We start from the raw sequence: 15,109 nt of genomic DNA, 5'->3' as shown, positions 1-15,109 counted from the left end.
ATTAAAACAACTCTGCAGCAACTAAAATAAAGCTGCATCATTCCGCTTTCCTGCAGAGTTTGAAGCACTATAATGAAGCATGAAAGATCAGGGCTATTAAAACACAGGTTCAGATCAAATACCATTTTTCCCAGGCTTGCTCCAAGGTCCAAAACACACAATATTGCTGCTGGAAAACCTTTCTCTCAACATTCCTCTCCTTTTGTTTTCGCTTTTTTTTTTAATTTTTAATTTTAATTTTTAGAACCATTCTCTAATCTCCCAAGATCCCGAATGCACCTCTGGAAAGCAGGGAGCAGCTGCTATGCAATGCCACAGTTCCCAGTGACAAAGCAGCCCGTAATGCCTGGCTGGCCTGGCCGCGCTCAGAAACAGTGCTGCAGCTGCTCCCCAAAGTCAGGCATCAGAAAAACCTGCTCACAATCGAGTGGCCCTATTTTTCTCCAGGACAGCAACCTGTCTAGAGAGAAAAAAACCCACAAAGGTAAATGATGCCACAAGCCATTGCTGACATAAAATGTCCACATAAAATGCAGTAGGCCAAATTAGCTGTAAGATCACCACCAATTTCTCCAGTCCTGCAAGGTCAAACATCACTTCAGCTTTATGCACACGGCAAATCTTGTTGTAATCTATGATTATTCACATGTAAAGCTAAGCACATAAGTGCGTGCGAAACTAGAGATATAATCATTAAATGTAACAGATAATTGATATTTATACTGAGAAGAAAATTGACTTTTGTTAACCCCAGCCATTAAATTACTTCTTCAATACTATAAGAACGCAACAGCGAGCTATTGATCACTAGATTCATTACACTTTTATGACAAATTTGAAAGCAAAATGCCATTAAGTACAATACTACAGTTGGGAGAGAAAGGGGTGGGTGATGTTTGGGCTTAAAAGACAAAATAAAACCTTCAGTCTGCTAAATTCTTACCAAATAGATGTAAGGAACAGAGTTATTTCCTTGTACAACCAACCCAAATGCTCGCAGGTTTTAACTGCGACTGATTTGTTTGTTCTTTACTACTGCAAATGTCATAAAAGCGTTTTTTACCAAAGTAACACAACTAACAAAAAACAAATTGGACGAGGGCCAAAAAATAATTCATTATTCATTGACAGATGAACTGGAAATCTCAGTCCTGAAAAGTGCATTCTCTCAGGTTGTGAGAAATCACCAGACGAGAGAAGTGCTGGGTAACAATGACCTGTATGAGAGCCTGAAGACATGTTGGGCATCAGATACTTCCAGCTTTCATAACAACAGTCATATTTTCTTACAGTTCCACGTTACCAAATTAGCTGGATTGTCTTTAAGATATTTCTGAGGGACTGCACTGTGCTATTGTCTTGTAGGCTTTGATCATCACTGGCAAAACAACAAATTCACCTTCTCTTGGGCAAGAACAGCTTTCAGTTCACAGCAATTTACGAGATGCTTTCAGAGATCCAAGCTATCAAAGGAGTGTGAGGAGGAAGAGGTAAACAGCAATGGAAGCCATATAATTTTTGTATTCTAACATTCTAAACACTTATTTTATCAATCAGGTAATGTCAAACAGTTGAAATCTAAGTTCCCCATGCTGTTCTATCAACTGTATAGTCACAGCTCCATAAAAAGATACCTTGTTTTTAAGATGTGTTTTCTTAGAGAAGGGAAATTACTGAAAAGTAGTTGGAATGAAAACCCTAAGCCGCTTTTCCCTTAGTTGTCTCTCATCTATGTTTGTGAACTTTGTGGGAACATCAGTTCCTCATCACCTTTCACTATGCCAACAAAGGACAACTCACCCGCAGACTTGAGAGTACCACAAGTACTGGGAACCAACACAAATGTTTTGTCTGAAACCACCTCAGCCTGACTTCTGCAATACACCAAGTAAATGTATGGACAGTTGAGTTTAATATTCAGGATTAATCTCCTTTGTTTATTAATCCTCTAGAAATTAAATTTATTCTGTGTACTTTCTATACGCTGCCTGTTTGGATATAAACACAATGGAGAAAATGAAAAGAAAAAAAAAGAGCTGGAGATTTTGGCAGCAGCACAATGGCAAATGGGGCTTCTGGCTACCAAAAAAGTAGAGGAGGTTTCAGTAGAGACAGTGGAACAGATACAGTAGAGCAGACCCCTAGCCAAGGCCAGGCAGCACAGTGCCTCGGCTGAAGGGCACAAAGGCAGGCAGGCTGCTCTCTGCAGAGCTGGGTCCCAGCTGCAGCCTCAGCACTCAGAGACCTGTGGTTTCTTACCAGAGCCTCTGTGACCATGGGAAGCCTCAACATCAGGCAGGAGCCAAGGTGAGACCTGCCATAGAGCTGCAGTTTCTTAAGTCTCTTCCCAAGGCCACTGTCTGGGTTAACCACTGTGTGGCACTGCCCCTCCAGAGGTCACAGACTGCTCTTGTCTTTGGCAGACACATTTTCATTGCATGGAAGGTAGAGAAAGAGAAGCAACAGTCAGTGAGACAAAAGGGCAGCAAAGAACAGGAAAAAGACCTCCAACTGAAGTAGTAAGGCAAGTGGGAAAGCATCTAGTAAATAGTAGAAACAACAGTGATTCTAATAAAGCTTAAAATTCTCCTTTCAATCCTGCTGTCTGCTGCATTGCAACATATCAGCTCCTTGCTGCCCAACAGAATTCAAAAGGGTTTCAAGGTATATGGGAGTTACCTACCTATGATGCATTTCAAGTCACCTTCCCTGTAACTGATGAGTGAATTTTACAGTATTTTACAGGCAGTTTTCCTCTCATTCCACAATGCAGAATCATGCCATTAACATGGAGTGGTATAATAAGATACAGAACTGGTATGTTGAAGGACAATGTTCTGTCCTGTGATGTTATCGTTTCCATTTACTAGTGTGACTTCTTCCCCGGGACTGATAATTGCTGAATGCAAGCAGAATACAGCAAAACTTTACCACAACTGATGTGAGTCCTGGTAACCTCTGCCAAACTCCTCAAGAGTTTGGGATGGTCTTAAATGAGCATTTTGAAAGTGCAAGAGAAATGAGTAACTAACACTAAGTCGCAGACCAGACAAAGTCTAGCACTGTGAAAAAAGGAGGTTGAGTTTCTCCATGTTTTCTTTTTTTCCCCTATACTGTCTCTTAAAAAATAGCAAAGAACAGTAAGAAGCATAAATTTATCTTGCCCCAGGACACACCTACCTTTGTGATGAAAACAATTTCATAGAAGAAAAAAAGAGTTATTACTCTTTTCCCAGGCATTTCCCAATACACATCTACCTCACTTTGAGTGCTTCTGCAGCAAAGTAATGGATACAACTGATTGGAAAGTACTAAGGCTTTACAAGGACTAAACTTACCTAAGATTGCATTACAACAAAAGCTTGCACCGCTGAATTGATCTGTAGATGTCTGTAATTATTGCTTACTGTAGGGACAAAGTTTCTCACCCATAAAGAAAGTTCAGCCAAAGGAAAAAAAAATAACAAAATCACCCTTCGTGCCTAAAACCGGTACTTCCTTTGAATTTGTACAAAAAGCAGCACGAGATTTCAAACAGTGAAGAGCAAATGAGCATTGCACAATGCCATACTTACCCAGCAATAACAACTCCATCACAAGAATGTACATCACATAGGATTTTTCCCAGCTCGTATTGCAGCTGACTCACAGCACCACTGCGGTTCTGCACAGAAAAACAAGACTTGCTGTTAGTATTGTAATTAATTCATCTACCAAGTTTGTTTGCTTCCATGTAGGAAACCCTTGAGCTTTACTATTGCTGCCGACAAGTTGCTGTGCAGCTGAGAGAGAAGACCCGTGTATTTCATACTTGCCTCCTGGAACTTTTTACAGACAGAAGAAGAAAGAAGTCATCATTCACCATTATCATTTGTAATCATTAAGCAGAGAAACGTAACCATGACATCAAAGAAATGATACCTTTCTTTTTGCCAGAATATGTAATGAACAGAGAAGAAGCCTTCATCTTAAAGGCTGATTGTCAGTGCCTAAGGATGGATGAAGTAAAAACATCTTTCACCAAAGTCATGGGAGTAGAGCTGCAATCAAAGACCCATTCCTAAAAGCAACTGACTGTCAAGAAAATAAGCAGTATTACAGCTGGGGCCATGTCTCATAAATCCATCAGCACCTTTCCCCTTTTACCTAGCCAAAAGGAGCTGCAATTCAGAAGACCAGCTTCTCACTGCCACTTGTTTGAACCAGGTTCCCATTTTTCTCCAGCACCTGGATCCCATTAAGCCAACCTCTCCCTTTTACCTTCCAGTTGGTTCGCAGAGCACGCTCTTTGGCACGGCAGTCCTTCAGGGCGAGCTTCCAGCAGGGCCGATCAGAGATGCTCACATCCAACAGGTATCCTTCCTGTTGGCACAGCCGGTACCACAGCACCTCATCTTCTGCGAGCACTTTCCATGTTCTGCTGACCTGGAAACCAAACATATATACGTATCTCACATGAAACCATGTCAGATTTCATATAAAATAAAAACACGTAACATTTCTGTTGATTCTTTTGAGAAAAACTCGGTCAAAATACCCAGATTCTGTTCTGCTAAAACTGAACGAAACACAGACAGCACTGTTTGGAGGCCACATTGCTGACACCTGAAATAAGCGCCACAGAAAATTTGGAAAGGAAAAGGAGCAAGAAAACAATTAAGACAGCATTGTAAGCTTTGAGCAAAAATATGAATTTATTTCCACATTTGTTGTTAAGAAAAGCTTGCAGATCACGCCACCACCCTACTGACAATGCCTGATTAGGCTGGGTGACATTAGTGATTTATAACCTATTGTATTACAGTATGCATAAATAGGAATGAATTATTAAGTTTTTCAAGTAGCCTCAAGTTGCTGTCCATTTCAGAGAAAGCCGCTTCATCATAACCAATTGTGGGCTTAGAATTAAAGATTCAAGAGGTGAGATGCAACTTAAGTAGCATCTGTAATCTGTAACTCTTAATTTAGAAAAACAACACAACAAACTTAACCAATGAAAACTGCTGCCAGTGAAAGCTGTAATCAATTGGACACCGCTTCCAGAAGACTGAAAAAAAGCTTTTTGGGCTGACATCATTTTTAGCAGCACACAATTAAGTCCCCAGTGCCAAGATTACACCAAAAATCTAGGTCTTGCATTGATACAGAACCCCACAGCACCCACCACCCCATGTCTGCTTGCCATTGCTTCCATGTTTACACATAGCACAGAAGGAAAAACCTAACTACATTACTCATCTGCTGATTTATAAAATTAACCCCCTTTATATTTTGTTATCAACACGCATGCTTTGCTCCAGCCCTTCTAGAAACATGGCTTTTAAACACAAAGTTCAGCCTCACAAAGTGGTGTATGTTACAAGGAGAACTGAAGGCGTGAGATCCCTGCAGCTGGTGCAGGGCTGCAACAGGTCCCTGCATGCTCCATAGTGCCCCAGCAGCAGGACATGCGCTCAGCTACAAGCAGCACAGACACAGGACATGCCCCTGAGAATGCTGTGAAGCTCCTGGCTTTATTTACACTGTGCTGCCTCCATTGGGCTTGTTGCAGAAAGACACACATCACAGCTGTGCTTTCAAAATCCAACATCCCATCCCATCCAGAAAGAAGAACTGCATCATGTTTCATGACTCGTTTCTTTCAGGAAAAACAAAGAAAAAAGAACAGCAACCTGCAGGTATTTTAGGATCTGATCTGCACACAAGAGCAGCTCTCGAGCAGGAATACCCAAGCCCAGCAGCTAGCATTCCACTTAGCCACTGAAATGTTCAGAAGATGCACAACCTCTCTCCACCACCAAAGAAAGCAACCTGGACAGGGCAATGCTGCCTTACAAATTACCTAACATTACTGGGCACCTCTAGCAATATGTGCCATCACGTGCTACAAAAGCAAGAACACCCATGTGTGACGTCCCTCTCGCAGCAGGGACACATTCAGAAAGCTCAAAGGGAAATAAAAATACATAGATGTATATATATTGTATTATTTTATTTATTTTAAAAAAAAAAAAGGTATATATTCTTCAAACTGGTAGAGTTTCACGGGGAATATGCTCTGAAATTGATTTTAAAGCAATATAAACCCACACGTTACTGCTCAAAGGAACACCTAAGCAGCGTTTGGTGTCTCCACAAAGGAGCAGAGCGCCCAGCTGAGCTCAACCAGCAGCACAGGTCCCTCTCCTGGCCCCAGAAGGGAGCACGCTGCTGCTGACAGCCACGAGGCAGCTTCTGTCTGTGCACCAACCCACCAAGCCCAACTCTGTCCACATTTGCCTGCTTTAATAGGAAGAGAGTAAAATAAATAAAAAGGAAAAGATACACCATTGGAGTTTGCCAAAGCAGACAGTGTTTGTGCAGACCTTTCTGGTTTCAAGGCCATAAAAAGTATTCCATAAAGACAGTCAGAAAAAAGAAGGGGAAGACAACCACATAAAATCTGGATGCCTTTTCAGCTTTCAGGAATAAACATTCAAGGGGAACAGAGATCCTATCCTATTATGAATTTTCTTTTTAAATCAAATTACATCAAATCCTGCTGCTTTACAGGCACGACTTTCCAACGGGTCCCTAATGCAGCCTTTTCTTAACGCACCAAAACTGGCATGGCAATCCCTTGTAAAAGCCCCACTGAGCGAGCCTCAGCTGCAAGAGCCCTCTAATAAAAGTATCTCGAGCATTTCGCTTTACAGCACCACTGTGAGCTGCCGCATTAAAACCAGCCATTGGCTCCAAGTCAGCTTTATTGGAGCTGCCTGACTCGGGGTTTCAGGTGAGGCCCCAAAAGCCACAGTGTCACAGCTTTATTTGCATGCACCCACACATTCTGTTTGTTGAAGATGAGCTGTTGCACACAAAGCTCTTCTGAAATGCCAGACATGATTATTTCCAAATTTACACTCCATGCCAGCTCCTACAATGATCGATAACAATATCTTATGGGGTTGTTTATAGATTTAGAGGCTGTAATTTAATTTTGTCATTAGTGTTCCCATTGTCGTTTTACTATGATTCTCAAAGCAACTTTGGTTTTCCCCTGAGCTCCACAGAGGAACAATTTTCTGTCTGGAGTTCAGCAAGCAATAACGCTCTGAAGGACTTCAGAGGCTTTTGCTGACATGGGTTTTGCTGTTTGGTTTTGTGTCTGGGGATTTTTTATTATTATTATTACTTGTTTTTGCAAAAGCAAGCAAAACAAAGTAACTAAAAAAATCCACCTCTTCCCCTGAATCCTAAACTCTAATCCTGTCTTAATCAACTGGCTTAAATCCTAATGAAGGTTTATTCATCCCTCCCCATCTGATAACTGCCTTTGCTTCATTAGGTTTGTTTTCTTCCCTGGTCACACAAAGATAGATTCAAGGTTCATTTGCTGAATCCAGGGGCCTCATTTTGAAGTATCTGGACTTTCAATTCAGTACAATACTTAGCGCCAAGTAGTATTTCAGCCAAAGCCATTCAGATGCACATTTACCAGGTGGAAGCTGCTCATCTTTTCAATTCGCAGCCATAATGTTATTTTAAGTCTCATCCTAAGCCCTGCGCTCAGGAAATCCTCATCCATGCCTTTCTCTGCTCTCTCCCCTAAGAGGACGGTGGGTGATTATTTGTACACAATCACGATACATGAAAATATGAACATGAAATACCTAAGATTTTATTTCTCAAATCTCTAACACTGAAAACCAAACACTTTGACAATTCCAGACTCTTCAACAGCAAGCATCTGAAATTCTTGATCTGTGCAAGACAATCCATTCTTGAATTCCTAGAAACAAGCTCTCTTGTCCTAGATACATACACAATTGCTGTGTTAGTAAACATTTCCAAGCGTCTCTCAGATGAGAACACCAACAGTTCAAAGACAACTTCCCAGTGATCTGTACAGAAATAGAACTCTGTCCTAGCGTTGCTAAAATTCAATAGACGCTGTCTAGAAGTGTTTCCCACCACAAAATGTAAATTATGTGGCCTCTGGTATTTACTAGAGAGCAGTAACACAACTGAAGAGCACACAGCTTCACACAGCGGACATGTCACCTTATCCTAAAGCTGACAGTTTGTGGCCAGATCCTAAGGCCATGAGCAAAGCCCTGCAGCACCAGCCTCAAATAACACAAAGGGTTCTGATGCATTCCACGAGCCATAGTGGCCTAAGTGGTTGTTTTTTCTTTTAGAATCACAATGAAGGAGAACCTGTTCTCAAATCCTCATCACAGCAGTCACAAAAGAGTCACCCATTGCCTATCAATCTTATAACAGCCAGACAAAAGACAGATAAATCAAAAGGTTCTCCTAACTGTCAGCAGGGCCAGTTAAAACCTGGAAGAAAAAGCACTGCAATTCTGCTGAGACACTGAGCCCCAGATACCTTTCTCTGCTTGCTGAAAATAGGGGATATCAGTAGGGACTGGTCTGTTGGACACCAGTGGGTATCACATGGGTACCGCACACCCACCACAGCTCGGGAACTGATGACACCATTAACTGAAGTGCTACACGTGGCTTCAGTGTTCCAAGTGCCATACGGATAGCTTGTGTTTTATGGTCCTAACTTCAAAAATCAAAGAAAAGCTGTGGGGAAGAGGGGGAAGGGGAAATATCAGGGAGAAATTAAAGTTCTCCAGAGCAGTCTGTGATGTGATTAAATCTCAAAGAGATTCTGCAGTCAGGCTACTTTATTGTTAGTCGGTTACCAATTTGGCTTAAGGAACTAAGCAAACAGGTTTTCTCCAAAGGCACTCACAGTTCACGATGCCAATTCCACTGGCTGGCCCAATTTCTCTGAAGTCCCAAGGCACCTTAATAAAAAAACCTTTCTACGCTAACAACGTAAAGCAGCAGGGCTTTCCATTTAACAGAAGAGGTCTTTCCCCCTCCTCTCACCAGAAGACAAAATCACCAAGAGAAAAATGAAAATGGCATTTATTTTTATTGCTCTGCTTTTTATTTAAACACGTCAAAAGAAGCCAGCTCTGCACTAAAAGCATTGGATATCCATCTCATTCGGAGAGCCTTGTAAAGCACTGGGCATGTGCTCAGCTACCTGTCAGCTGCCACAAAGGAGCATCTGACTCAGTCTCCGAAAGCAAATGAGAAACGTGGAAAATCTGCTGAGTGTTAAACACATCTTTTGAGAACAGATTCAAATGTAAAACAAACGTGAGAGAAACTGAGTGCAGCTCAAGCACAGAGAAAAGGAGCAGCCCTGCAGCAGCCAAGCTTTTTGCTATGCCACAAAGTAAACTGATCATGCCTGAGAGAAACAAAAGAGACTAAACTAAAAGTAATCCACTCCCCAAATGCAACCTTGTTCCATTTTGTGGAACGTGGCCTTAACTGGTTTTTATCTCCCTGTATCAAATGACTGAAAAGGCCTGTTTGAAAGTTTCATTCTTCTAGACAGCACCAAGAATCATTCCAGAGAACATGTTTCCTTTGCACCAGCAGCCCCACCAGAGGTTCTTCTCTTCTAGCAGCCCCTGTTCCTACAATGCATTAGCAAGTCAAAGATTTAAGCAATGAAGACCGGTAAGTACTTAAAACTGTGACTTGCTCAGACTCTTAAGTTCAAAGACCAATTTAATTTCAGTGCACATGTCATTTGGTTAACGCTTGCATTATGCTTGCCATCCACTACTAAGCTTTGCCCTGTTGTTACACATTAACATTTCTTTATCTTACAAACAGTCCAGGGAATATTTCCAGTATCGTACAAAGAACCATTCTGATTGGATTTTAAGCAGCAGCAAGATGTGTTTTGTACATAAGAGCTCAACCAACAGCAGCCTGAAGCACTAAACAGCAATGATGGGAGAAGCTGCAATTCACGTTCACAACACTATTTTACAGGGTAATCAGCACTTGCTGATTTAAGTTTGCTTTGGAGGCTCATTCAGAGAGGAAGTTCATCTTTTAGTGCGCAGAAAAAGGAGAAAGAGGCTCAAGAACATGAGATGAGCAGTCTAAGTACAGTTGGCTGGAAGGAAAGGCAGTTAGTGATGACACAAGAACTACATCTCAGAACACAATGGTCAAAGCGCTATCATGGTGTTCAGCCACAGAATGATATAAATTATGGGGACAGGGCAGTACCCTTTAGGAATTTAGCTTTGTATGAAACTAATAAAGACAAAAAGTTTCTACTCTACAACATCTGTCAACTGAGAAATGTTGGGGTGGGAGCAGCTTCATTGCCACTCTTAAGTGCTGAGCTCTCAGTGGTGCAGCAACACAGTCAGCTGCTTCTGACTCTAGCTGCTTGAATTAAAATATCTTGCAAGTGTTTCTTTTAAATTGTAAGGTTTTGGTTACATCCAAGTCACAAATGTTTGGGTTAGCTACACTCAACTGGAGGCTGTAAATCCAGCTCAATTATTATTACTTTTCAATATGCAGTTTGGGAAGAATTTCCAGTAACTACAACCAGCTGAGCCACTAGGGCTGACACACGTTCCCTGCATCACAGTGCCTTACTGCTGCTTGACCACACGTGCTTATTCGATGTGGGAAGCAAACTGCCAGCACTGCTTACCTGAGCACACTTCCCCAGTTCAGCCTTTCCCAGATACTGAAATATCTTCAATGCCAGTTCGTAGGGCAGATGGACATCAAAGAAAGGAACCTCATTGATTTCATTCTGGGAAGACAAAAAGAAAGAAAATAATTTGTTAGGCTTCTTTATTGCATAGCCAAATAGTAGCAACAGTGACGGTGGTATTAAGAAAGAATGCTGTATCCTCAGTGCCATCACAGCTCCATAGCAAAGGCAGAAGTAATCCCCCCTCTCCATCCCTAAGGGCACAGCATCACACGGGTCACGCTGGCATGACAGTACCTGAGCTACATTCTGCTCACTATGAGCCACAGTGGACAAAGTATATTACATTGCTAAGTGGAGCTAGAAAGCAAATCAAAGAAAACCACAAGGCTTATCTGTAGTCACAAGGCACAGAAAAGCAAGGTAAGCTGTAACACAACTATTTCTCTAAGGCTTCAGTGTAAAAGAAAATCAAATAGGTGATGTAAAGTGAAGGAATATTTTGATATAAAACCAAGTGAAGATGCTGCTGTAGTTTGCTTCTGCCCATCAGCAACACCAATTTCTTTTTTAAGAGCATGTTGGAAGGGCCACTGCTTCAACTCATTACCATAGTAACATCCGTAAACCAAAGAATCCATTGCTTCTATCTAATTGCCGAATGCAGCACAAATGCTGTTCCTTGCAGGGCTTTTTATTCTATCTCACTAATAAATCTTCCTGTCATTTTTTGCATCAGATTTGTCCTCTTCTTCATTTCTGCCTGGAGATTCCAAAGTTTCTATACTATAAAAAAAAATAGAGTGCAAAACCAGCCCACTGTAAACATTTCTGCATGTCACTCATTCTAAAGTTCTGTGCTCCAGCATTTTGTTTCCCTGATGTCTGCATCCTCTTCCCAAGTGCTGCGGAAGAAAAGCTGTGGGCGCCTCTTCCCTGGCAATACTCCAGGCCACGGATGGGAACCTGGGCAGCCTGATCTGGCAGGAGCAAGCAGCCCAAGGCAGGGGTTGTGGGGGGCTCTAAGGACCCTTCCAACCTAACCATGCTCTGTTTCTACCATGTCCCCATCAGTCTCCACATATGCCAGGCTGGCTGGGACTGTACTCTGACTCCGAGCACTTCTCTGGCCCCAAGACCCTTATTTTTCAGCAGGTCTCTACTACACAAGCTCCTTACTCATTAAAACCGGGTCTCTTCACAGTACCAATGAAGTGGCAAAACAAACAATATCGGATTTATTTAAAGCACAGTTACACGGATAAACTATTGTATAACACACTGAAAGGTTTTAAGGCAAAGCATACCACACGCTAGAGACAAGTGTGCAGACAGCACAAAGAGGGGCACTGCTCCCATTGGGCTGTGTCAGCAGGACAGCAGCAGCCTCTAAATACAAAACCGTGCCCATGTGCTGAGGCTCCTGGCAGCCTGCATTGGCCCTCCTCCTCCTCCCTTCTCCTCTCCCCTCCCAACAAGGCCCACAGGCACCACTCCCCACTGTGGGTTTGCACACTGTTTCCACGTGGTTTTAACTGATTTCATCTCCAAAGTGGACGCTAAATAAATAAATGGGTCCTAAGTGCATTGCCATGGCCACACACAGGCAGAGCTTGAGCTGGGCAGATGTGAACCAGCCTAGCTCTTGAAACCACGCAGCCCAAATGAGTGAGAGGAGCCATGAGCAGGGCTTAGCCCTGGGCTTATGGGCTTGGGCACAGCACCACTATGAGTACATTGCTTCCAAATTGGAGCTGACCCATGGCCAACTAGAACCCAGTCTGTCCGTGTGTACCAAAGATACATCACATGCAGGCTGCCTATGGCCTGCCCAGCACAGGCACAGTGCAGCACTGACAGCTCTCTGCAAAAAGGACAACAGCAGCCACACGGATCTATAAACTAACCTACAGGACAATGTGCAGCCAGTTCTAATGGGATATTACGAGTAGTAAGTGTTAACATCAGTGCTGGTGACCAGCAGTGACCCAGCTCAGTGCTGGAGGATCACTGGGGCTGCTGCCTCCCTGGACAGGTTCCTGGGGACCAATGGAGAGCTGATTGCAGGGATCAATCTATGCCTTGCAGGAAGAACTGTAATCTGCTCCTTTTTGTTATTCTTTTAAGCAAAGAGTAAACGGCCACAGTGAAGCCAGTGAGAAAAACGTGTCTCCCCCGTAGTTTTTCCACATTGCAAATAAAAACTCTGTTGCACTCGAAGGATCACCAAGACAACTTTTAATGGGCTCAGAACTGCATTTAAGGCTTTTTCCCAATTAATTCTACTATGCAAAGAACTCACACTTGTTTTCCTACTACTCTACAGCGTCACAACACGGCATATCCGATACACCCACACTGGAGAGGCTTCAGTAAGGGGCAGAACAGAAATTCTTAAAATAAAACCCACAAACCTGCTCCGAAGGACGGAAAATTGATCTGTGGAGCTACGGGGCACACACAGCCCGAGATCGGGGCTCACACAGCCCGAGATCGGGGCACACGCAGCCCGAGATCGGGGCACGTTCTGACGGCCCAGCCGCCCTCCGCAGCCCCCCATGGCCCGGTCGGTAGCCCCCCCACACGCCGGGATAGGCCTCGCCCCGCAGCCCGCCCTACCAGGTCGCGGATAAGCTGTCCCAGCAGGTCGTCGGCCTCATCCCCCGCGGCCTCCTCGCAGGGCCGGGCGGCAGCAGGGCTGCGCGGGGCCGGGCTCCCTCCGTCCAGCAGGCTGCAGGCCAGCTCCAGGCAGCCCGACCCGTCCCTTCCCAGCCCGTCGGGCCCCTCCGCCGCCTCCTGCCGCCGCCTCTTGCCGCCCGCCGCCAGCTCCTCCCGCCATCGCCGGCGGAACAGCTCCAGCTCCGCCGAGCCCTCGGCCATGGCGGCGGGCCGGGCCGGCCCGGAAACCGCCCCCCGCGCCCGCGCGTTCCGCGCCTCAAAGGTTCCTACCCCGCTGCGGCCGCGCGGGAACGCGGCGCTGAGCGCCGCCGCCATTTTGTGCCTGAGGGAGAGCGCGAGGCGCGGGCGCTGCGCGGCGGCGGAGCAGCGGGGGGGGCTGAGGGGATGCGTCCCGCAATGGAAGGGCTGTGTGCTGCCCGCAGCTGCTCACGCAGCTCCCTGACCTTCTCCCACCCGCCCGGCGGTGTCCCTGTGCGCTGTGAATCCATTGCTGTGCGGTCATTGTGGTGTGTGGGTCAGCACAGCCCTGCGGCCTGCGGAGCCCGCAGCCTCCTTCATGCACTGACAGCACGGCTGGAAAGAGGGGATGTTTGGCCCGGTGCTCCCTGCTGCCCACACACTGTATAAGCCGTGCTGCTGCCCCACAGGAGAGCAGCGTAAGGTAACAGGCAGAGGAGCAGCACAGGGATTCTTGTTCCTGTGGATTACCTCATTTTGGGACGGATCTGCTGTATTTAGACCCCTCCCCTCCATAAATAAATAAACACGCCAAAGTTTCCCTGTACAAATGCTGCTTGGATGGAGGGGTGGGCGGCTGGGTGTCATCAGCTGCGGTGCAGCTCCTCCGGGGGGGTCTCCTGGTCCCCCCTGCAGTGCCTGAGGAGTGCTGGCAGCGCAGGGCTGAGCACACGGCCTGTGGTCAGAATCAGTAATGCTGCTGCTGATGAAATCCTCTCCAGCCCTTTGTAATCCCCCTGCCGCCCCCTCCATCCTCGCTCTCTGTCACTCCCACTCTGTTCCCAGCTCCCTGAACCCCCCAAGCCCGTGCTGTACCTCAGCTGTGACAGTAACCCTGCCCCCCACACCCAGACAGCACCCCCCTGTCCCACGCTGTCCCCGTGCCGCTCCATTTCCACACTGACCCCCACCTCACCCTCTCCCCTCAGGCTGTACCGTCCCTGCTCCCTCACCTCCCACCTAAACTACCCCCCCACCCCCCACCCCCCCCCTTTCATCCACATTTACCTCCATCTCTGCACTTGGAATAACTCTGTTCCCAGGTCTCACATGTCTCGGTACACAAACACCATCACTCAACAGGCATTCTGACCCCTGATCCCATGCTGCCTCTCTTCCCAATTGGATCCTCTGTCCCACCAAAGCTTCCCCCACTCACCTGCCCCACCACCCAGACTCTCAGTTCTCAGTACAACCCCTCGACTGTCTCCTTGCCCAGCCCATACTCCCCCCACTCAGTTCCCATGCTGCTCTCCCATCCTTATGTCCCCTCCATCCCCCAATTCCTGCTGTCCCCCTCCCACACCCTCGGAGCTATTTGTCCCCTCACTGCTCCTCCTGTCCGTTCAAGTCCCACCGGAGCTGCCCCCTACACCCACCTGCCCCACCATTCCCTCCCTTCTCACACTACACCCCAAACTGTCCCTTCACCCCACTCTGTGCCCCCATCCATCAGTTCCCACCCGGCCCTCCTATCCCCACGTCCCCTCTGTCCACCGTGCCTCCTCCCACATCCACCTGCACCCCCAGCCCCCCGCTCGGTTATCCCCTATCCCTCAATCTACCCCCCACCACTGTCCCCCCCCAGTCCCTCCGTTCTCACATTACACTCACAAACTGTCCCTTCCCCACCCTGCCCCCCCAGTTCCC

At 45.8% G+C, this 15,109-nt stretch overlaps 1 protein-coding gene across 3 annotated transcripts in view; it reads right to left on the bottom strand.

Annotated features, from left to right (window-relative positions):
* Positions 1-14,696, bottom strand: part of FBXW8 (F-box and WD repeat domain containing 8) — a 47,356-nt gene extending 32,660 nt beyond the window's left edge. Inside the window, exons 1-5 of one of the 3 annotated variants that reach the window (XM_072350734.1) lie at positions 14,468-14,696; positions 13,163-14,135; positions 10,538-10,642; positions 4,261-4,425; positions 3,576-3,664 (exon numbers count right to left, since the gene is read on the bottom strand). In XM_072350734.1, the coding sequence (XP_072206835.1) occupies positions 3,576-3,664; positions 4,261-4,425; positions 10,538-10,642; positions 13,163-13,537 (734 nt within the window). In that variant the 5' untranslated portion in view covers positions 13,538-14,135; positions 14,468-14,696. Of the gene's footprint in view, positions 1-3,575; positions 3,665-4,260; positions 4,426-10,537; positions 10,643-13,162; positions 14,243-14,467 lie in introns of those variants that run through there. The other 2 variants (XM_072350736.1, XM_072350735.1) reach the window with 2 other exon arrangements.
* Between the last annotated feature and the right edge of the window lie 413 nt (positions 14,697-15,109).

Source organism: Excalfactoria chinensis, chromosome 16, assembly GCF_039878825.1.
Source record: "Excalfactoria chinensis isolate bCotChi1 chromosome 16, bCotChi1.hap2, whole genome shotgun sequence".
NCBI lineage: Eukaryota > Metazoa > Chordata > Aves > Galliformes > Phasianidae > Excalfactoria > Excalfactoria chinensis.
The sequence above is the reverse complement of the archived record's forward strand: the minus strand, read 5'-3'. Positions and strand labels throughout refer to the sequence as shown.